Raw genomic sequence first — 24,248 nt, forward strand, 5'->3', positions numbered from 1 at the left:
CAACCGGACACACTGTCTGCAGTAATACCAACACACACAACAGGACACACTGTCTGAAGTAATGCCAACACACACAACAGGACACACTGTCTGCAGTAATACCAACACACACAACTAGACACACTGTCTGCAATAATACCAACACACACAACCGGACACACTGTCTGCAGTAATGCCAACACACACAACCGGACACACTGTATGCAGTAATGCCAACACACACAACCGGACACACTGTCTGCAGTAATGCCAACACACACAACTGGACACACTCTCTGCAGTAATGCCAACACACACAACCGGACACACTCTCTGCAGTAATGCCAACACACACAACCGGACACACTCTCTGCAGTAATGCCAACACACACAACCGGACACACTGTATGCAGTAATGCCAACACACACAACCGGACACACTGTCTGCAGTAATGCCAACACACACAACCGGACACACTCTCTGCAGTAATGCCAACACACACAACCGGACACACACTCTGCAGTAATACCAACACACACTCTGCACCAGGTCTGCAGTAATACCAACACACACTCTGCACCAGGTCTGTAGTAATACCAACACACACTCTGCACCAGGTCTGTAGTAATACCAACACACACTCTGCATCTAGTCTGTAGTAATACCAACACACACTCTGCACCAGGTCTGCAGTAATACCAACAAACACTCTGCATCTAGTCTGTAGTAATACCAACACACACTCTGCATCTAGTCTGCAGTAATACCAACACACACTCTGCATCTAGTCTGCAGTAATACCAGCACACACTCTGCATCTAGTCTGTAGAAATACCAACACACACTCTGCACCAGGTCTGTAGTAATACCAACACACACTCTGCACCTAGTCTGCAGTAATACCAACACACACTCTGCACCAGGTCTGCAGTAATACCAACACACACTCTGCACCAGGTCTGTAGTAATACCAACACACACTCTGCACCAGGTCTGTAGTAATACCAACACACACTCTGCATCTAGTCTGTAGTAATACCAACACACACACTGCACCAGGTCTGTAGTAATACCAACACACACTCTGCACCTGGTCTGTAGTAATACCAACACACACTCTGCATCTAGTCTGCAGTAATACCAACACACACTCTGCACCAGGTCTGTAGTAATACCAACACACACACTGCACCAGGTCTGTAGTAATACCAACACACACTCTGCATCTAGTCTGCAGTAATACCAGCACACACTCTGCATCTAGTCTGTAGAAATACCAACACACACTCTGCACCAGGTCTGTAGTAATACCAACACACACTCTGCACCTAGTCTGTAGTAATACCAACACACACTCTGCACCAGGTCTGTAGTAATACCAACACACACTCTGCACCTGGTCTGCAGTAATACCAACACACACTCTGCACCAGGTCTGTAGTAATACCAACACACACTCTGCACCTAGTCTGCAGTAATACCAACACACACTCTGCACCAGGTCTATAGTAATACCAACACACACTCTGCATCTAGTCTGCAGTAATACCAACACACACTCTGCATCTAGTCTGCAGTAATACCAACACACACTCTGCATCTAGTCTGCAGTAATACCAACACACACTCTGCATCTAGTCTACAGTAATACCAACACACACTCTGCATCTAGTCTGTAGTAATACCAACACACACTCTGTATCTAGTCTGCCGGAATACCAACACACACTCTGCACCAGGTCTGTAGTAATACCAACACACACTCTGCATCTAGTCTGCAGTAATACCAACACACACTCTGTATCTAGTCTGCAGTAATACCAACACACACTCTGCACCAGGTCTGTAGTAATACCAACACACACTCTGTATCTAGTCTGCCGGAATACCAACACACACTCTGCACCAGGTCTGTAGTAATACCAACACACACTCTGCATCTAGTCTGCAGTAATACCAACACACACTCTGCATCTAGTCTGCAGTAATACCAACACACACTCTGCATCTAGTCTGCAGTAATACCAACACACACTCTGTATCTAGTCTGCAGTAATACCAACACACACTCTGCACCAGGTCTGTAGTAATACCAACACACACTCTGCATCTAGTCTGCAGTAATACCAACACACACACTGCATCTAGTCTGTAGTAATACCAACACACACTCTGCATCTAGTCTGTAGTAATACCAACACACACTCTGCACCAGGTCTGTAGTAATACCAGCACACACTCTGCATCTAGTCTGCAGTAATACCAACACTAATGTATCAGAGGCTGGGAGAAAGTCATGACTGCATGGGATCAAAGAAAAGGACTGTTTGATGCTCTCAGTGACTCTTCTTTGAATTTGTATACATAAAAGGTTTCCAACATTTCCAAACGTCAAATTATATTTTGTAGAAGGTGTTGATAGACATGCATGAATGTTCTGAATAACTGGTCATCTTCTCACTACAAACTTCCACAATACGTTTTAGTCTTCACTCTTCAAACATGAACGGAACTGAACTTGGTGGTAGAACTTCTACCAATCATGTGTCATTTCCAATAACTATACTTATGATTGAGTACCTAGTCCTCCCCTTTTTGGTTCATGCACAGATTCTAAGAGACTGACGCTCTTGTGTGGATGTTCGTCATGTCAGGGCCAAACACTTTCAGAAATTATTATCTTTCAAGTATGTGTCTGACAATATCAGTAAAATCTACCTTGCATCACATTGACATCCTCTGGATAGCTGAAGACGGGATAAAGAGAGGGTAGCTCGCTTTCAAGAGTGCTCTGTGGATGATGGAGGAGGGGAGGGGAAAGGTGCAAAGCCGGGCTATCAGATCGTTCATCTCCTAATAACTCAATATTATTTCTTATAAGTGTGGGCCTTATGAGTAAAGACAGAGATAATTGCGATCCGTGTCTAATCTTTCAGACGGGGAGGATTCTCTTGATGAGGATATTTTGTGAGGCTGATCAATGACCCAGTAAGACTGTGCTCAGGCTCTCAACTGCATCCTCTCGTAGCTGGCTCTTTGAACACGGTTCTGAACCCTCATAAAAGACACCCAGATCACTTTTCATCTTTACCTTGCAGCAAGCAGGTTCACTCTTCCAGTAGCATCATCAGTAGCAGCCCTTTAGATGAGTTGCGTCTCTCTCTCCTCCTCTCTCGTTCTCTTTCTTTCTCTCACTCTTCTCTCTCTTTCTCTTCTCTCTCTCTGTCACACAGACTTACACTCAAGCGTCAGGATATGATGGACCTTAATATGCACAGAAGAGCAGAGTCAACAATTCTAACAATCTTTCCAGCATAGAGAAATGTCAGAATACATCACACCAAATTGTCAGACCAAATCAGTTTTTTTTCAACTCTTTGGTATAAAAGGAAGGTGTGTGGGTGCACTTTTCAAATCCCTGAATTGAAAGAAACTTCTACATAATCCCATTGAAAGAAACTTCTTTCAATAGGATAATGTATAATTCAGAAATAAACATGGGCATTTTATTGACATGCAGCTACATGATAATTGATTGAAGTGTCATCTTATATGGTGTGGTGTTTTACTATAAGGAATGTTTAGTGTTCAAGTTGGATTAGTGTCTTGTGTGTTATTGGGCATGGTGGGAGTGGCCCCAGCCAGCCCCTGTCCCTGTGTTGTAGTATTTGAGACCAGTCTGGAGAGCACATGTGGGGTGTCTCAGTCTTGTCACTGTGTTGTAGTATTTGAGACCAGTCTAGAGACCACATGTGGGGTGTCTCAGTCTTGTCACTGTGTTGTAGTATTTGAGACCAGTCTGTAGACCACATGTTGGGTGTCTCAGTCTTGTCCCTGTGTTGTAGTATTTGAGACCAGTCTAGAGACCACATCAATCAAAATCAAATGTATTTATATAGCCCTTCGTACATCAGCTGATATCTCAAAGTGCTGTACAGAAACCCAGCCTAAAACCCCAAACAGCAAGCAATGCAGGTGTAGAAGCACGGTGGCTAGGAAAAACTCCCTAGAAAGACCAAAACCTAGGAAGAAATCTAGTGAGGAACCAGGCTATGTGGGGTGGCCAGCCCTCTTCTGGCTGTGCTGGGTGGAGATTATAACAGAACATGGCCAAGATGTTCAAATGTTCATAAATGACCAGCATGGTCAAATAATAATAATCACAGGCAGAACAGTTGAAACTGGAGCAGCAGCACAGCCAGGTGGACTGGGGACAGCAAGGAGTCATCATGTCAGGTAGTCCTGAGGCATGGTCCAAGGGCTCAGGTCCTCCGAGAGAGAGAAAGAAAGAGAGAATTAGAGAGAGTATACTTAAATTCACACAGGACACCGGATAGGACAGGAGAAGTGCTCCAGATATAACAAACTGACCCTAGCCCCCCGACACATAAACTACTGCAGAATAAATACAGCATAAATACTGGAGGCTGAGACAGGAGGGGTCAGGAGACACTGTGGCCCCATCCGATGACACCCCCGGACAGGGCCAAACAGGAAGGATATAACCCCACCCACTTTGCCAAAGCACAGCCCCCACACCACTAGAGGGATATCTTCAACCACCAACTTACCATCCTGAGACAAGGCCGAGTATAGCCCACAAAGATCTCCGCCACGGCACAACCCAAGGGGGGGCGCCAACACACATGTGGGGTGTCTCAGTCTTGTCCCTGTTGTAGTATTGTTGGCGAAGATGTAATACTGTATATTTTGTCTTTGTATCTATTATAGACCTGTTTGGGTAAGGGATCCTTAGTGGAGTGTCTCTCTGTTTTCCTCAGCAGCATATTGTCACCATTCTGAATGTCTACACCATCCTTATGTTCTTCTGAAATATCAACACAGAAATACTGGACAATTATGGTTGCGATTTGACACAATTACAACCATGTTCTTGAATTCGAATCACAATTTTCTGGTCGCCCCCCTCCCAAGTCTTGGTCTTGAATCGGTCTCACTTTAGGTGGTCTCGAACACAATACTGCCTTTGGATTTGCCAGTGCTGCTCCTAATGTGACTAATATCCTGTTCTCCTCTTCCTCTGTCTTCCTCTTCTTCTTCTTCTTCTGTATCTACTTCTCAGTAGTACCACTGCACCCTAACATCCCCACTGTCCCTCCACCTCCTCCTCCTCCTCCACTTCCTCCTCCTCTTCCTCCTGTCTCTCAGGCACCTCCCCCTCCTCCTCCTCTAAGCAACGGATTTCACTTCTCGTTTGTCTAATCAGAGCAAACAAAGTAAGGACTAACAGCATGCTAATGGGATTGAGGCTTCACTAATTCTCCCTAACATGGGTGCTGCTTCACACCTCTCTGTCTGCATGATCACCGCACTGTTGTAATTCGGAAGGTAGTAGATCACCCGTCTCATTACCGTCAGCATACCTACACATCTGCAGGCAGCCAGCTAATCTTAATGTGCTAATTGTCTGTAAATTGTTATTTTAACTTTATCTAAAATGTGTGTTGGGCAGGGTAAGGGGGCATCAAATGCCACTAGCTACGTGAGCATTGTGTGCAATTAACAAAGAAATAAGACACCTTTTGCTTCAGCACCTTGACAGTGGAACAAGTGTTCACAGCTGTATTCCACAACACCAATTATCTCACCATCTGTAGACTGCTAACAGTATTCACCAAAACATGTAGAACAGGGAGAAAAATAAAAGTGACACTATTTTTAATGTGCAAACACATTGGGACTGATCATGATACTGTGTGAGTGTGTCCAGTTAACTTTGGCCTGTGGCACTCTCAGGCTCTCTACTGTACTGGCTCAATCATGCACCATCCGTTGGCTATCCTTGACGACTAACCCGATCCCCTTCCTTATCCATGGCACTCTGCAATATGTGTGGGACTGTGTGCATGTCTTTGTGTATATTTGGTGTCTTCCACCTTGTTGGTGTCTGTCACCAACCCTGTCCTGTTTCCTTCTTCATCCATGTATGCTGCTCAGCTGAAAGGGTCGGGGTCAGAGGTTATGATGTGTGGACATTTGGAAATGCCCAAATAACACCTTATTCCCTATATAGTGCACTACTTTTGACCATGACCCATAGGACCTATGTAGTGAATAGGATGCTATTTGGGATGCAGACCATGTGTTTGGAAATGGTTCAGTATGCACAGCCAAGCCTACAATCTGCACTTACATACATATATATTTGGAAATTAAATAGTTGTAGAGTAAACGACAGCTATGTTTGTTTCCAAAGGATACCTAAAAATACAGCTCCTGTATGTGTTCTAAAAGAAACAAACGGTGTTCACTGAGTCAGTCTCACACACAGTATGACGTTGTTGTGTGACTGTTGTTTTCACCGCTTGGTTTAACAGTACACTGTAGCAATTCATTCAGGTGCTTCAAGTTTGTTGTGAGTTGAGTTTGAGGGAAATAAATGACTCAAAATTCTTCTACTATGTGACATGCTGAACAGAAAGACAGAGCGCAGAGAATGTTTACCAGTTCACCATGTAGTAAGATACAATGATTCATTAATTCTATATGTGGTGTATGGTTGGGTATTTTGGGTTTTGTCTTTCTTGCTTTCCAAAAAGGTGGTTTTCTCATGGTTTCCTATGAGACTAATATTCCCTTTTAAAGATCTGGTGTGTTGTATGATGCACTTTATGTTGTGGTGAGTTCTGCTGCATCATCTTCATTGTGGCTGGGATGCGTTTAGGTTAATAACCTTTACCCATGTACAGTACTGTACTTTGGTATTCAGTAAGACCATGGTATTTGATTTTTTTTTTTTTAAGTGTATATACAGTGCCTTGCGAAAGTATTCGGCCCCCTTGAACTTTGCGACCTTTTGCCACATTTCAGGCTTCAAACATAAAGATATAAAACTGTATTTTTTTGTGAAGAATCAACAACAAGTGGGACACAATCATGAAGTGGAACGACATTTATTGGATATTTCAAACTTTTTTAACAAATCAAAAACTGAAAAATTGGGCGTGCAAAATTATTCAGCCCCTTTACTTTCAGGGCAGCAAACTCTCTCCAGAAGTTCAGTGAGGATCTCTGAATGATCCAATGTTGACCTAAATGACTAATGATGATAAATACAATCCACCTGTGTGTAATCAAGTCTCCGTATAAATGCACCTGCACTGTGATAGTCTCAGAGGTCCGTTAAAAGCGCAGAGAGCATCATGAAGAACAAGGAACACACCAGGCAGGTCCAAGATACTGTTGTGAAGAAGTTTAAAGCCGGATTTGGATACAAAAAGATTTCTCAAGCTTTAAACATCCCAAGGAGCACTGTGCAAGCGATAATATTGAAATGGAAGGAGTATCAGACCGCTGCAAATCTACCAAGACCTGGCCGTCCCTCTAAACTTTCAGCTCATACAAGAAGAAGACTGATCAGAGATGCAGCCAAGAGGCCCATGATCACTCTGGATGAACTGCAGAGATCTACAGCTGAGGTGGGAGACTCTGTCCATAGGACAACAATCAGTCGTATATTGCACAAATCTGGCCTTTATGGAAGAGTGGCAAGAAGAAAGCCATTTCTTAAAGTTATCCATAAAAAGTGTCGTTTAAAGTTTGCCACAAGCCACCTGGGAGACACACCAAAAATATGAAAGAAGGTGCTCTGGTCAGATGAAACCAAAATTGAACTTTTTGGCAACAATGCAAAACGTTATGTTTGGCGTAAAAGCAACACAGCTGAACACACCATCCCCACTGTCAAACATGGTGGTGGCAGCATCATGGTTTGGACCTGCTTTTCTTCATCAGGGACAGGGAAGATGGTTAAAATTGAGGGGAAGATGGATGGAGCCAAATACAGGACCATTCTGGAAGAGAACCTGATGGAGTCTGCAAAAGACCTGAGACTGGGATGGAGATTTGTCTTCCAACAAGACAATGATCCAAAACATAAAGCAAAATCTACAATGGAATGGTTAAAAAATAAACATATCCAGGTGTTAGAATGGCCAAGTCAATGTCCAGACCTGAATCCAATCGAGAATCTGTGGAAAGAACTGAACACTGCTGTTCACAAATGCTCTCCATCCAACCTCACTGAGCTCGAGCTGTTTTGCAAGAAGGAATGGGAAAAAATGTCAGTCTCTCGATGTGCAAAACTGATAGAGACATACCCCAAGCGACTTACAGCTGTAATCACAGCAAAAGGTGGCGCTACAAAGTATTAACTTAAGGGGGCTGAATAATTTTGCACGCCCAATTTTTCAGTTTTTGATTTGTTAAAAAAGTTTGAAATATCCAATAAATGTCGTTCCACTTCATGATTGTGTCCCACTTGTTGTTGATTCTTCACAAAAAAATACAGTTTTATATCTTTATGTTTGAAGCCTGAAATGTGGCAAAAGGTCGCAAAGTTCAAGGGGGCCGAATACTTTCGCAAGGCACTGTATATATATATATATATATATATACTTCTATTTTACTAGCCTAAAATCCTGCTAATACTGTTTGATTGAATCCCAGCTAAGAATGTATTCTTCATTTCCCCCCATTCTTCCATTCTGCTTGGTTTTCTAGAATTTCTCAGTCTTCCTAAAATAACTTGATGTGTTTTGTTGATTTTCCCTCAGCCAATGCGCTTTCTGGACACTGAGGTGCTGTTCCATGATGACAATACAACCTGGATTCTTGAAGAAAGAACGACTTTGTTTGGTGCTGACAGTTACACTGTTATACAGTAGATGAGTGTTAGTGAACATTTAACCTGTCCTCAGTAGCACGCAGCAGGACTTACTCGCTGATGCATTTTTAGGAGCTAAAATGAAGTAACTATTTTCTTAAGAAAATGTATATCTGCCATGAAAGCTGCTGTGCAAATTAACTTTGGAAGTGTCTAACAGATGTTAATCCCATAATAGAAAATGGTTTTATACATGTTATTGCACTTTTAGCATAATACTGTATCATAGTGTAGAACTGAAAGAGATATTTTCAAGGTGAGAATGTTTTGTATTGCAGTGTGATCTGAATTTGGAGGGAACTTGTAATTATTTTTTGGAAGTTAATGAGAGTATTCACCAACTAGAAGGTCGATATGAACATGAGGTACTGAACATGTGTCATGTTGATTGTATTTTTGTCAAAACTCAGACGATATTCTTACACCAAATCACTTGAAATGTCATTTGTGTTTGTATCTAGCACTGCCAGTCTCTTAATGGCTTGCCAAATGGATTTTTATTTTTGGGAGGAGAATAACATTGAACATAATATTTTCTGGGTAGCTTAGGCAGGTTGCACAATGATAATTATTAAAAATGTAAATATTAAACATGACGTTTGCCTCATCAAATGTTTTGTCTTCAGACAACCGACTCGTGCAGTAGTCATTATAACCGTTATAAAATGATAACTAAGGTATTCAGAGAATGTGAACCCCCAAAACTCTTAGGTCTTATAGCCTATTGTACAGTATTGAATTTAAATCATATGTTATTGCGCCAGTTTAATAATTGTACTACTCTGTGGATGACAGTTGAATAATATGGTTGACTGTGTTGGAATTTCAAAACCCTTTATCTTGTGCCAGTTCTGATAACCTTCTCTTCATGCTGACCAAAAAGTACAAAATGTAACCTCATCACAGCTCCAAGGATTCTTTTTGAACATTCCTATTGATTGCTTTGCCCTGTTACATTTCATTCTATTATCTGAGAAGGGAATCCAACTTTACAGGCTCAAACCAAATGAGGCAAACTTTCAATACAGAAAACCTTGAAATGTTTCTTTAGTTCAAAGCTTCTCTTTTTTTAAAGGGTATTTTTTATTCTGTGTCTACATTTTCAACTGGGAAGGTGGGTAGTAATAACAGTGGTGTATCTGAAGCATAGAATTTATATATATAAGTGAAAGATCTTTTACTTTGTAAAAGAAACCTCTTGAGACGAACATGGCATTGAACTTACGAATCAAAGATGTTGGAATTATGATTCTAAGCTTTTTGCAAGTTACTTTTTCACATGTTCTGTAAATGGAAGGTCAGCTATATAAAAGTCATGACTAGAACCAATTGCAATTGTCTGTCAGTCCTATACATAATTCTACAGTTCAACATATTTGTATAGCATATTCTGCTATCTTGCTTATAGGCTTGGCTCCTTTGTCTGGTGGACCAGTGAACTGCTCTTCCCTCCCTTGTGAGATCTTTATCTTTAATTGGAGAGTAATTACATACCCTTGTCTGCATCATGGTACTCTTTGAAAACACCTGTGAGAGGGGATGCACCTCCCAGAGCTCCACAGTGGGAGCTGCCACATCTCCTCTCTCTCCATGCCATCTCGAGGAGTGGGAGTGTGGGCCCCAGAGTGCCTGCTAGCCCTGGTGGGTATAAGACCCTATAAGATCCGCTATTCTGCTTATTTTGCAATAAATGGGCTGTTTTTTTCCTCCTCCTGCAGAAATTCACCCAAGACCATCCACTGAGGATTGTGGCATTTCCATTTATTGACGTTTGGCTGCTGGTTCATATACATTGGTTATGCTATGCTCTGGACTTCAAAGAGAATGAAATAGAGCATATTATGCTAATTCTGTCTTGTTCTGTTCAACGTAATCAAGGCCTCACACATTAATCCTTTACAAAATGTTCCTCACTGACTCTTGGAAGAGGTTTTCAAACGTACATGAATAGAAAAAGGAATTCCTGACTTTCCCAGATGGCTCCAAAAACCCGTAGCTGAGCACTTGGGGGGGGGGAGAGACAACCTTTTGTTATTTTGAAACTATAAATTATTTGAGAACTTGATATGAAATCCAGAGTAAACAACTGTGAAAAACAGTGAAGGTTTCTCTTCCCACATGATTGTAACAGGGTGGAACTGTTTGTTGGTACACATGCCCCATGTTAACCCTTGCCAGTCCCAGGTATAGCATGTTTCAATTTAGGGCATGGCCCTGAGTATTTAAGCTTGAATTTTTGTGTCATTCACAATATTCCATGACCACTAGAAGGCTGACGTGTGCAAGGAGGATGGTCTAGTAGTGAAAGTCCAGTCAGTGTCTCTATTAGACACCATAAGAATCCTGACTGGATTCTGACTGGACTCTGATTGTACATGAGCTGAACCAAAGGATCCAACACAAAAGGTACTTTGATTCTAAAATTGTATTTTATGCTCTTTTATCATCTCAAGATCAATATACATGCTTTAATAAGGGATGGGCTGGTGTTAAATTATTGAACAGTTAAAAGTGATTTAATATTCTCTCCCAACACACTGTACATGCCTACATTCTATCAAAATAATCAAATAGACCAGTAACTTTTTAAGACTGATATTTATTGGTATGTACATTGTCTCATTCTCGCTCAGTTTATTGCAATAAAACTTATTCGATGGTTAAAACAATGTACTTGTACTTCAGCACAGCCTTTCTTTCAGGGTAGACATATACACATTCTTCAGAAAGTATAAACACCCCTAGACTTTTTCCACATTTTGTTGTGTTACAGCCTGATTTTAAAATTGATTAAATTGAGATTTGTTGTCACTGGCCTAAACAAAATACCCCATAATGTCATTGTGGAATTATGTTTTTAGACAAAAATGGAAAGCTGAAATGTCTTGAGTCAATAAGTATTCAACCCCTTTGTTATGGCAAGCCTAAATCATTGCAGGAGTAAAAATGTGCTTAACAGGTCAACTAATAAGTTGCATGGACTCACTCTGTGTGCCATAATAGTGTTTAACATGATTTTTGAATGACCACCTCACCTCTGTACCCTACACAAACAATTATCTGTAAGGTCCCTCAGTCAAGCAGTGAATTTCAAACACAGATTCAACTACAAAGACCTGGGAGGTCTTCCAATGCCTCACAAAGAAGGGCACCTATTTGTAGATGGGAGAGAGAAAAAATGACGTTGATGATCCCTTTGAGGATGGTGAAGTTATGAATTACATTTTGGATTGTGTTTCAATACACACAGTTACTTCAAAGATACAAAATGGAGCTAAGTAGAGGCAAAATCCTAGTGGAATACCTGGTTCAGTCTGCTTTCCACCAGACACTGGGAGATGGATTCACCTTCCAGCAGGACAATAACCTAAAACACAAGGACAAATCTACACTGGAGTTTCTTACCAAGAAGACAGGGGATGTTCCTCAGTTGCCGAGTTACAGTTTTGACTGAAATCTACTTGAAAATCTATGGCAAGACCTGAAAATGTTTTTCTAGCAATGATCAACCACCAATTTGACAGAGCTTGAAGAATTTGAAAAGAATAATGGGTAAATGTTGCACAATCTATGTGTGGAAAGCCCTTAGAGACTTACCCAGAAAGAGTGCTTCTACAAAGTATTGACTCAGGGGTGAATACTTATGTAAATGAGATATATCTGTATTTCATTTTCAATAAATGTGCAAACATTTATAAAAATATGTTTTCATATTGTCATTATGGTGTATGGTGTGTAGATAGATGTGAGATTTGTTTTAATGTTAATCCATTTGGAATTCATGCTGTAACAAAAGAAAATGTGAAATAAGTCAAGGGGTACGAATACTTTCTGAAGGCACTGTAAATACGGTATATGATAACAGGTTTATGTAAACACAGTTGTTCTACCCTATAAATGATTGATTATGAATGTTTAAAAAATGCTGTGTTAAAGAAAACAATGAATTGCTCTCATGTTCCTTAAACGGCTTGCATTTACAATACCTACAATGAATTGGGCTTTTTGTGTACATGAATGAAGCAGATGCCCTTGGGCTTCCTCTTTGATCCAGCTGCAGCTCAGACTTTGTCTGCCTCTTAGCAACACATTTCACTTCAAATTAAGGCACAACTCTGTCTGCAAGCACAAAAGAAAAAACCTGCACCGTGCTGAAATGTTTTGCAGTGTTGGTTATTGGTACAAGTATGTGTTGTGCAGATGTGTGCCATCTTCAGGCCCTTTTCATCCTCTACAAAGCAAGCATTATGAAGATGATGATGACGAGAACACACCCTCACCATGAAGACTGAACATTTCCTAGTGTTTTAATAATTGAGTACCTGGGTATTGGTTACTGCTTGTGTGTAAAGGGCTCTGTTTTCCAACTTTTCATATCATGCCATAGTTGAGATCTCATTCCACCATTTCATCTGCAGCAGTTAATTGTTCAGTCATCGAGTGTTTGTGTGTTTGTTCAGGTGTTGTAAGCCTTTGACTTTTAGTGAACCTTTTTATGTGAGGGGCAACAACCTACATTTTCACTCTGCTGATCACTGACGGAAGACACACTGCTAACATGTAAGAATCTCACACATTTTTCAACACTCTTCAAGCCTTACCCATGAGCTAGCAATATGCATTAGTGGAGTTTGTGCAGATAGTAATGAATTGGTAATTAAGTAGTTCAATACAGAAATATGACGTCCTTATCATTATGTAATTAGACAAAGCATGTAGATTCCCTTATTTAAAAATGATTCATTAGTCATTCCCTGTTAACCTAAAAGGAAATATTAGATCCTGACTAAACTTTGAGGAAATTTGGAGTTACAAGTAAGAGATTTGGGTCAGCTAATGAGAACAGAGTGTCCCACTTTACAGGTCCAATTGGGAGAAGGAGGATTTGCATGTATGCAAATGTTGTTTGAGTTAATTACATAACTTGGCATTCATTAATAATGAAGTATGGTGGATGTCGGGCCTTTATGCCTGGTTCATGTCCAGATTGTGGAGTGTTCATTGAGTGTGTCAGTTTGTGAAAGCAATAGAGCACCCACCAGCACTCCATCAATAATGTCAGTTTACAGACAGGTCATCATACATGATGCTCTGGAAAAATGGGAATTTATTTGACCTTTCTGACCTTTCTCTTTTGGTATCTGGAGTCAAATAAATTAGCAGTACCCTATTTAGTATGTGCCAAGTCAAATAACATTGATACATGTATCAAATGGTCTTATTTTTGCTGTATAGCTAAGGTATGATATTACCTTAAAAGATAACTGTATGTAGGCCTATGAAACATTATTGAACATTATAAACCGAGTAGTTTCGGTCCTGGATTCTGATTGGCCAAAAACAGCATTTCAGCTGTGTATACAGTCTCAGACAATATACCACGGATATGAGGCAAAAATACTTGTTTACTGTTCTATTTGTGTTGGAAACCAGTTTATAATAGCAATAAGGCACCTTGGGGGTTTGTGGTATATGGCCAATATACCACACCCCCTCGGGCCTTATTGCTTAATTTTCAACCTTGAGACATTTGAACCATGGAAAGTAGGCCTGTTAGCACTGTATATAAAGGAAAGCTTGTGAACACTCAACTTATGCAGGAAAGTGTTGACTCAACTTATGCAGGAAAGTGTTGACCTAAATAAATCATTATTGGAAAATAACCCCTATTTACACATTCCATGTGAGTGCATTTAACTCTTTTTAACACTGTTGAAGTTTCCTACATTTAAAAAAAAAAATTTTTTACAAACCGTCTGCTGGCAAGTTGTAGCAATGTTTTTTAGATTGATGTGTATTTTATAGAATAATTTATTTTACAATCATATGACAATTATCTGAAGATTAACACAGTTGAGTGCAGTCAGTTGCCAGGATGTCAAATACTACATACCTTAAACTTGCAATTAACTTTGACCAAGAATTACAAGGAATACTTTGGCACACTTTAAAATGAACGTCCTCAGTCATGTTTACCATTGTCAACTTCAACCTGTTAGCCATTCCTTTATTGAGATAAAAACCTATCTTGTTGACAGCTCCCAAAGGATCACGACCTCAACTTGAAAAGGGCCTATGTTCAGCATTATGATAAAATATGTTGCACACATGTCCCTCCCATGAAGCTATTATCTATAATTAAAATGTTTCTAAAGTCTTGCCATCAACACAAAACGTCATAATGAATTGGTTTTCCGACCACCAACAGTTAATTGATCCCTTCTTGTTTCCTGCCACATAATATGTTGCAGTTTGTTATGTTCTGTTCTTTATGGCTCCTCTGCAATGCACACCATCACTTGCTTTGTCATTGTATTGATCTCACAAAGGTAGTGAGGCGGTGTTTATTGTTCAAAAGCTTACAGTTTAGACCTTATGGTCCGGGTTTCCTTTTCATCTATTGCTTTACTACAAAGGGACATGCCATTTTGACTCTGACAGTATGTGAAAATCATATCCATTGTCTTTGCACATTTCTTTGAATAAATTATTCTATCACTGATCTGAATTGAAACCCTTTTTTCTCAACTTCTGTTGCAGTCATTTGTTTCCTGGATGATGTCATATGGAGGAGGCTTCCACACCTTTTCAGGAGCCCCTGTAATCATGTATGATTTAAAAAGATACTGCCATGAAGCTAAACTCTGCCATGAAGCTAAACTCCGACATGAAGCTAAACTCCGCCATGAAGCTAAACTCTGCCATGAAGCTAAACTCTGCCATGAAGCTAAACTCTGCCATGAAGCTAAACTCTGACATGAAGCTAAACTCTGACATGAAGCTAAACTCTGCCATGAAGCTAAACTCTGACATGAAGCTGACATGTATGTAACGTGTTGTTGAATGGCTCTGGTGCTAACCCAACAAATCACATGGCACCCGCCCCCATATCCTCTGACAGAATAGTGTTCTCTAATTAACCATGCAGAACAGGAGAAGAACACATGTTAATTTAATGTAACAAAAATGTTGATTTTCATGCACTCTCTTTTTCAAATATTAATAGGCTAGACTTCCATTTCAAGATGCATCAAAGTAGCTCAGGATATGTAAATGGGATGTATGCTGCTGCCTTACCCCAACCAGTTGGACTGACACAATCTCTCTCTTTATGCAGGCAGTTGCCTGGTTATGTGCACCGGAAGACCAAGAGCCAATAATCTGCACTTCCTTCAGTTCCTGCACTTCCTTCACAGAAAAAAATTATGTATCCATGTAATCAACAGTTAATCAATTATAAATTAATTGACGTATTCAAGAGTTGTAAATTATCAAATTAGTTGCATCTTATTATTATAGTTATCTCCATAGCCATATCTGGCCACATTTAGAACACTAATTAGCACAGTGAACCAAAAAAACATTTTAAACCACATTCAATGAGACCAGATTATGGTGTAAATGTTCATCGTGTTACGGTAAGCTTTTTAGGCTGACAAATTGTAACTATTATTTATTTAGTATATTGAATTGCGTTGTTTTAGTAGCTTGGAGTTGAATTCAAAACGGCATCAACTAATTTGTCTACCTCAAACCATGTCTTGCCTCTGTGTTTCAAATTAAGTTTACATACTGTGTTTCATAAGCGAGAAGGACAAGAGGAAATTCCCAAAGTCACCGAAAGGTGGCGTATGAGTCACGTCTAACAAGTACGCTTAACTGCTCTTTGAATGGCGCTAGCTTACCTTTCTACTGTTAAATAAATGAAACACGAAAATACAAAATGTTACATGAAATGTCAGTAAGAACTTTAGTTAATGAATTAATGATTAAACACATTGCTCTCAGCAATATGCATCGCACACGTCAATTTTTCATAATCAAAAACACAATAGGCCTCTTGATTTCAACACAGTGTAGGCCTATGTACAATATGACTTTACGAATAGTTACACAGCTAAGATATGTTTAAATTGTCTTTAACATTAACCACACTGAAATTCTAACTAATTGAAAGAACACATTTGAATCTTGTACCTCAGAGGGAAATCCAAAATGTACCAATATCCTTGTTTTTCAAATTTGAGGAATCTCTTGCCTGCATCGTCATTGAAGAGCAATGCGTTTCTTCGTTCTCGTTTAAGATCCAGTAGAAAATCCACGCAAAGTCTCCTTGGACCATTTTATAATAAAACAAGTGTTCTCCATCATTACTAGTACTTACACTCCTTTGTTCCTGTAGAACTTATCAATATAAAAAATATATCAAATGAAACAATACCTGAGTATTCTGCTCCAGGTGTTTTGGGGAGCTTGGTGAGCATTAAGTTTTTTTCATTTGCGAAGATGAACTGGTTTGACTTATACATTTACATTTCAGAACAAAAGGAGACAACGCACTTATTGCGAGGAAAAGTTTGCAGTGCGTTAGGTTTGCTGTGTTGAATGTAATGCTCCAAATGAATAATAAAAAGATGTGACGTGTGGATATGATTTTCTCTTGAACAAAAGGAATGTGAAAATGTGAAAATGAAAGACAGAGAAGAGCCAGAGCAGATGCGAGGAGATTTGTGAAGGGGCTGTGTTCTCTCTCTCTCTTTCTCTCTCGCTCTCTCTCTCTCTATTTCCCACGTCTTCTCCTCCCCTCTTTTTATCCCTATGTGACTCTTCAGTTAACAAACAGTATTTCCTACTGCTTCTGTCCCTGTCATTGTAAGTACAACATTGTCTTATTTACCTATTGAATGAATGAAACCATTGTCCTGCTCTTCTTGAAAGCGAGTGTTAAAGGTTTGGTCGTACTTTGTTTTGTCCGTCTATGCTGTATATTACAAACTTTTTCCTTTACATTTTCAACAAGCTATCGCATTGTTCCTTATGTCATATTGTTGTTGGGATTCATTTTAATTGATGATGGTGCGGGATAGTGATTCTGTTGAGTGTAGATGAAGACAGCGCGTAACTCAAGTGCCTCTCAGTGTGCTGCAACCTGTGCTTACTTACCTCTTACCTGTAGCCTGTATATCGCCCCGCGGTGGACCGTTACTTTTCTTCACTGTAGCCTACCTACATTTACAGCTGACAAAGGTGTTGAACTATTATTCCCCAGAACACTTGTCCATCTAATATCGAGCTATATAGCCTACTGTTGAAAAATGTTTGTTCTATATGTCGTTAATTATGTTCGCTAGAGTTTGGTCGATACAGCCCATTGATGAAGGCTATGCATTTGTTTCTTGTCTTTTACGATTTTGAGGATGCATAGCAGGCTACTGTAGAACTCTTGAGAAGTGATTTTACTCCTCTAAATTTCTATGGAATTTAGCCTATAATAAATGCCAGGCATTCTATTTAAGCCTTTGAAATATTTTATATTGAATGTTCAAGGAGGCGGAAAACATTTCCTTGGTAGGCCTAGTGACCCAAATATTATTTTGATATATAAAATGGCACCTAATTTACATTTGAAAATGCAGCCTATTATATGTAAAGTAATAAGTAAGTGTTCTGGTGGGCTACCAATATATTTTTTTACATTTATGCTTCTTGATTTAAATACTTTTCTGAAACAAGTTGACCTAGCACTGGTTGTTTCAATCATTAATAACATGTTTTTTTGTTTGCATAAACTGAAGGCTATGTCAACCAAAACAAACCGTCAAAGTCTATAATCTATTGTGTGTATTGAAAAGACAATAGCACATCCATCTCTTAACGTTATGTGTAAATATCATAAGATGTTTTCTTATGAATAGGAAGCCATGGGATAATCAATGACTTGCAGTAAATGATTTGTTTATTTTATAAAAGTGATATATTGAGTTATAACTAACACCATAAACCTTGCAGCTATTGATCATATGTTATACAGATCAGACGAATAGAAACAGGCGGGCTCCCTGAGAGAGAGAGATTTGAGAGAGATTATCATTTTATATTTGAAATTATGGGTCATTTTTGGGGGGGGAATACTTTATTAATTGCCTTTTGCTTTCCTGTATTAACTTATACTTCCTCTATATAACGCTTAAATTAACAATATAGGCTATAGGCTACAATGTATCAATGTATTCCTACTACATGACTGTTTTCGCCTATGCCAAGTATCGTTTGTCATAGAGTGGTAAGGTTGACACTCGAGTTCTTTACACGTCACTTCATATCAAAGCTTCCGTTGATCTGTTATAAAGGCCAGCAGTGTTATATTATAGGTACAGTATAACTAACCCCTAACCGAGTAGTTTTCTGTCTTCAACTCTGAAGTGCGTTTCTGGCATGTGCTGTTGATACAATTGTTCCATTAATTTAGAGTAAGGCAAAAGACAAACAAATAATGTCTTAAATAGTCCACTTTACAGATAAATAGGACAATAACTGTTATTGGAGTTTGTTCAAGTGCAAATTATGTTGTCTCGACTTTCAATTGTGCTGCTGTGTAATAATCGGATATTTTTTTCAATTTAATCAAATCAAGAGCAAAATCTCCCTCTGTCTAATCACTCACTAAACTCTCTCTCCCTCTCGCTCTCTCTCTCGCTCTCTCTCTCTCTCTCTCTCTCTCCCTCTCTCTCTCTCTCTCTCTCTCTTTCGCATCTCTTGTCTGGGCTGGGAGGGGGAGTCCTGCCTCTTTGCCTTCCTCAGATCAATGCCCTGGCCACTCTCTTTCTGATGTTGCACGACGGGAAATGCTTTGAATACTTGCGACATGGCCGCTCACATTGATTGCCAAGATTGACAGCTCTGCATCGTCTTCTCTTGTCTCCGAGAGAGAGGGAGATAAAGAGGATAGATAACAACAAAAGCTCCTTGCAGTTTTGACAATTAAACTTCATAGAAAGAACGGGATCCCCTCATATAGCCAGTGGGAACCACAACATACTTTAGTTCTCTTTCCTTTTCTCTACAGATAGTAATCGTTGTGTTTTAACGTAATATAGCGTGAAACACAAGACTCGGGATACGATACCGTTAGGACCTGCAGCTCTCTTTTCTCGACTGATCTGAAGGTAAAAACGTGCTTAGTTTTAACATGTTGTAATCGTGTTTTCATGTAAACTGCGTTATTTAGCCTGTTTTTGTTGGTACGTAACCGAGTTCGCTTCATTCGATGTCAATAGGGGTGTTAAAACTGTTTTCTCTCTCGTTTTTTTGTGAGGGGAATATGATAACATTCTTATTTATTGCTTCTCAATCGCGAGATTCGTGGTAAACGCAATAACGAAAACAGAGTACGTGAAAAGTCAAGCGCAAGCGTTCTCTGGAAAGGTTTGGATAGCTACTGTAACAATGATGCCCTGTTTTATTTACCGACACAGGAGACTTGTGTAACTTGTGCGTCTCGAGGTATTGATATCAACAGCTCTATATTTCACTTGATGAGCAGTTAGGCTACTGATTTAAGCAACATACAGCTAGGTAGGTTTGGAGTAGACTGTATTAATTACCCGCAACCCTTTTTATTTCATTGTTGGTTACGCATCCACAAAGTCTTGTCGCGAAATTCAACTCTTAAAAAATAATCATCAAGCTATGTGTGTTTTGTTATGGTGTTGCTATCCGGATGCTCAATAACTTCCTCCTGTGGGACTGGGAGGCAATTGCACCTTTGTCCACAGAGCGGTACTATTCATTGACAATGACGTGCGCATTGCTCTAGGTCCCCTTCCATACCCTTCCTTTCTCCCTGATCTTTCTGGATGCAAGATTTACAAGTTTCTTCGAACTTGAGCATATGGTTTATTTAGTTGTCTTTCTTCAAAACTCTAAGTAATCTATATTCATCGTTCGACCTGAATTATAATTCAGTGTAAAACATTTATATTCGTAATTGTTTCCTATGTTGTAGGAGGTTGGGAATTCACTCTGCCTTAACTTTAGCTGGAGGTCAGGCAAATCGATCTTAAAATAATGCATAAACCATCAATTAAATCCAACTACTCCTCGAAAGGCTATCCCATTTAGAGACGATATACACGGACAAGGCTTCCCTACAAGCCTACAAAGCGCTGCTCTCGGACGGTTTTAGGGACTAACGTAAGTCATCTGGTGTAATTATTTTTGTCTCTTTTGCACTATTGTCTTTCCCTTTCATGGACAGGTGTGAATCTGGTTATAGATACATTGCAGATACTTGAATGCACAGGTTTAATTGTATGCTAAATATTCTAAATAATGACATTTTATTTGTTTCTAAGTGTTATAGATTGGATAGAGTTTCCCTCATTTTTGGATTTTTTTTAACAATAACTTTTACCGCGTATTAGGCTATAATCAGATATTTAGCTATTTTAATGTCACACGTGGCTTTTGAAGGTACTTGAGATTTTGACAAAAACACGATTGTATACCAAGGTAGTGGGAGGACAAATGCAACGCAGTTCGTGTGAACTTGTCTGTTGTGTGAAGATAGCCCATCATTTACAAGGTGTTTCCCAAAATAAGACACTCGCAGTCTCAGATAAAGCTTTTTTTCTAACTTCTGCACAAGCAGTGATAACAAATTTGAATAGAAACAGAGAAAGCAGACAATGGATAGCTTAGTTCTTAAAGTATGAGAGGAGGAATACAGAGGATATCTCTGTCACTGCAAATCTGGACTCTATAGCCTAATGTAGCCTAGACCTATTGCTACCGGGGAATATTCCTATGCTCCTTTTTTTTCTTAATATTTGAAATAAATACAATAGGATTGCGGTGCCCACTCAGTATGCGGAATCTGAAACCTTCATTAAAGACAGCTTTCTCCTATTTTACTTCCAAATAGTGTCCAGACCGTCAGAATAATCCGGTGTCTAATAATAAAATCATATCTTAATTGAGAGAGGCTGCATGGGTGAAAAACAATCGTCCGGCTCGTTCCTCTGTTCGGGTGAAGTTGGTCTCGTAATGGTATTTTGTTTTGAACAGTTGTTGTTAGTTGAGAGTGCAAGTTCCCTCATAAGGTAAGGTGGCACCGGAGCCCAATGGAAGTCTAAATGGCACATTTATAATTAGACTGCCAATTCAGCACATTGTCCTGATTGCTATACAGGGACACTCGGCACTGTCTGGCTGCTCAATATGAGATAGTTTTTCCTCTGACGGACAGTTTAACACTGCCTGTAACAAATTAGTGAGGAGCAAAGGAGTTCTGTTGATGGTTCACTGCACGGCTGTTTCAACTCGTATTTTATCAGGGAAATAAAAAATGACTCCGCGATTGCCAGGTCCCTTTTCTCTCCGTTTCTGCACATCTTTGTTTATTTTTTACGCACTCTAAATACTATAAAAGAAACGTAGGATACAGTCGCCCCACACTGCAATAAAACGGATGAAAGGAACATTACAATATAATATGAATAATATGGTAGATGTAATCGATTTTTATAATTTAAATTTACCAACTTTTTTGTAGACATGCATTGACTACAGATAATATTTAAAATTGACCTCTTGCTCTTTGTGTTGCGCGTTGATTGTCTTGTACACAAAGCTGTTATTGAAATCAAAGGTTATATTGATTAGGTCTATATTATCCCGGATGTTGCATTATTTGTTTCACTTTTAATACGATGATGAACGTTGATTTAAATGCTTTATTAACCATTTTGGTGCATATTTTGCATTTTGATTCAGATTTATGGTTTGAAATCTCACCTATTGTAACATGTCATGTATTTCCTACTGTTTGATTTTTCAGGACTATCTGCACGTGGACTTCAGAGGAACTTGTGGTTTTGCGAGAGAGAAAAACATTTCCGAACTGGATCCGGCATAAAGATATCGACTCCCTGACGCATATGGTGCCAGTAAGTTCAGAGATTTAGAAGTGCATTTTGACATACCGAAACCGCATACTTCACAGCCTGTGCTCGACGCTCTTTCACGGTGGCTCTCTTGTTTAAATAGATCCCCCATTCAATCCCAGATCAATAGAGTTGCATGTTGCGAGACGAATTTAAGAATTGGAAACCCATTTTCTGTCATTAAACGACCGTGAATGATGAGCAAAACAATAACAATATTTTTTTAATTATTAGAACAAATGTTGTCCTATTTAGTAGCCTAATACTGTTACATACGTTTACGTTTGATGAATGTATTGTTTTCCTGAGGGTTGAATGTATTGCTTTTGATTAGACAGTGCTGAAATATTGTCATTATTGACAGCGCAATCTAGACCTGCAATGTGAGTTTATAATACACTTGACCACAATATTGATCATATTTTGAAAAATATGTGTGAGCACAAAGCATATGCAATGCTTGATTTTAGTTATTGAGTCTATGGAAATTATGTGGTTTTAGATGTCAGTAAGACAACATGCAGAAGGGGATGTTTTTTTTAATTTCAAACCAGGCTATTGTTAGTTTACAGAATATGTTGTATATATATTTTGTCAATTATTTTGTGCTTTGTATATCATGCACAGCAAATAGCTTCATGAAGCTGGGTAGACAGGTATAGGGTCAGTAGCCTACCATGTGTGTTTAATTGAATGTTGATTTGCTCTCTAAGGAGGCAGGGTGTAGACCAGGCATTACAGTGCTGTGTCAATTTAAAACTGGAGCATTAAATTAACTTTGAATGGTTCCCTTTCAAATACATGATGTGAGCTGGTCCTTGGACTGTTGTCTCAAAGGGGTATCTTACCTACTGTGGAATACATTACTACTCTTATCACATAGTGTTAGTTCATCACTCTATTGACTGTGTGTGTGTGTGTGTGTGTGTGTGTGTGTGTGTGTGTGTGTGCGTGCGTGCGTGCATGCGTGTGTGCATGTGCGTGCGCGTGTGTGCGCATGTTGAATGTATGTAGGCCTATGTACGTGTACACAGTATTTGACATTGATGACTAATGGGTTTGGTCATTTGAAAATATTTATAATGATTTGAAAACATTTACACATGTCTTTCTTGTATGTTTTTGGTATGTGCATTTTGCATCAATGGTTGCTTTTACTGAGTCTGATCTGTTAACTGCTACATCAGTGCCACTTCATAATAGCCTCAGAGACAACTATTATAGGACACAATGGATATGTATGGGATCTTTCTGTGCTTCAGTAGTTTGAAATATTAATTGACAATGAAGACTGAAATAAGAAAATAAGAATAAGAAAAGTGTATTGAAAGTGTACTGTTGTTCTGTCTGTGGATTATTTTAGCCCTTCATTCAGCTGGTTTCATTAGTGATTATGCTTAAGACAGACTTCTGCATCCTAGAACCATGAGGTAAAGTAAGTTGAATTGTTGGTTTAATTGTATGGCCTTGGTTTATCCGTAGCTAATTCCCTTGCCAAACTGAATTCTTTGCCCTCAAAATGATATTATAACTTGCATATTGCTATTGCTCTAATAGCATGAGAAATAACACCTTGCCTTTATATATAGCCTACATTATGTAGAGTACTTTACAGTAACTTTATGAATTTAATAAGTTGAGCTATATTGGATATTTATGTTGGGCCTAATGATTATGAGTTAATGAGGTAAAATGATACGAGTGCTACGAGTAAATCTGCGTGCGTGTGTGTACGGTGCACGTCTGTTCCTTCTTGTTGTACCCCAGACACTTTGCTGTGCTTGGCTTGTGATAGTCTGTCTGTCAGGGGGTTACTGGATCAGGTCATCCATGACAGATGCAATCTTCACTTAAGTCT

General features: G+C 39.3%; 2 protein-coding genes across 20 annotated transcripts in view; both read left to right on the forward strand.

Moving 5' to 3' along the window:
* Positions 1-9,275, forward strand: part of LOC139384915 (pleckstrin homology domain-containing family A member 7-like) — a 147,613-nt gene extending 138,338 nt beyond the window's left edge. For all 4 annotated transcript variants that reach the window (XM_071129817.1, XM_071129816.1, XM_071129818.1 and 1 more), the window contains one exon: positions 8,557-9,275. In XM_071129817.1, coding sequence (XP_070985918.1) covers positions 8,557-8,579 — 23 coding nt within the window. In that variant the 3' untranslated portion in view covers positions 8,580-9,275. The remainder of the gene's footprint in view (positions 1-8,556) is intronic.
* Positions 9,276-19,284: 10,009 nt separating this feature from the next.
* LOC139384325 (transcription factor SOX-6-like) overlaps positions 19,285-24,248 on the forward strand; it is a 193,195-nt gene continuing 188,231 nt past the window's right edge. For 4 of the 16 annotated variants that reach the window (XM_071129012.1, XM_071129008.1, XM_071129009.1 and 1 more), the window contains exons 1-2: positions 19,439-19,612; positions 22,285-22,393. The gene's annotated coding sequence lies outside the window, so the exon portion shown is untranslated. Of the gene's footprint in view, positions 19,613-20,234; positions 20,640-21,716; positions 21,952-22,284; positions 22,394-24,248 lie in introns of those variants that run through there. The other 12 variants (XM_071129020.1, XM_071129016.1, XM_071129023.1 and 9 more) reach the window with 12 other exon arrangements.

This window comes from Oncorhynchus clarkii, chromosome 26 (assembly GCF_045791955.1).
Source record: "Oncorhynchus clarkii lewisi isolate Uvic-CL-2024 chromosome 26, UVic_Ocla_1.0, whole genome shotgun sequence".
Taxonomy (NCBI): Eukaryota; Metazoa; Chordata; class Actinopteri; order Salmoniformes; family Salmonidae; genus Oncorhynchus; species Oncorhynchus clarkii.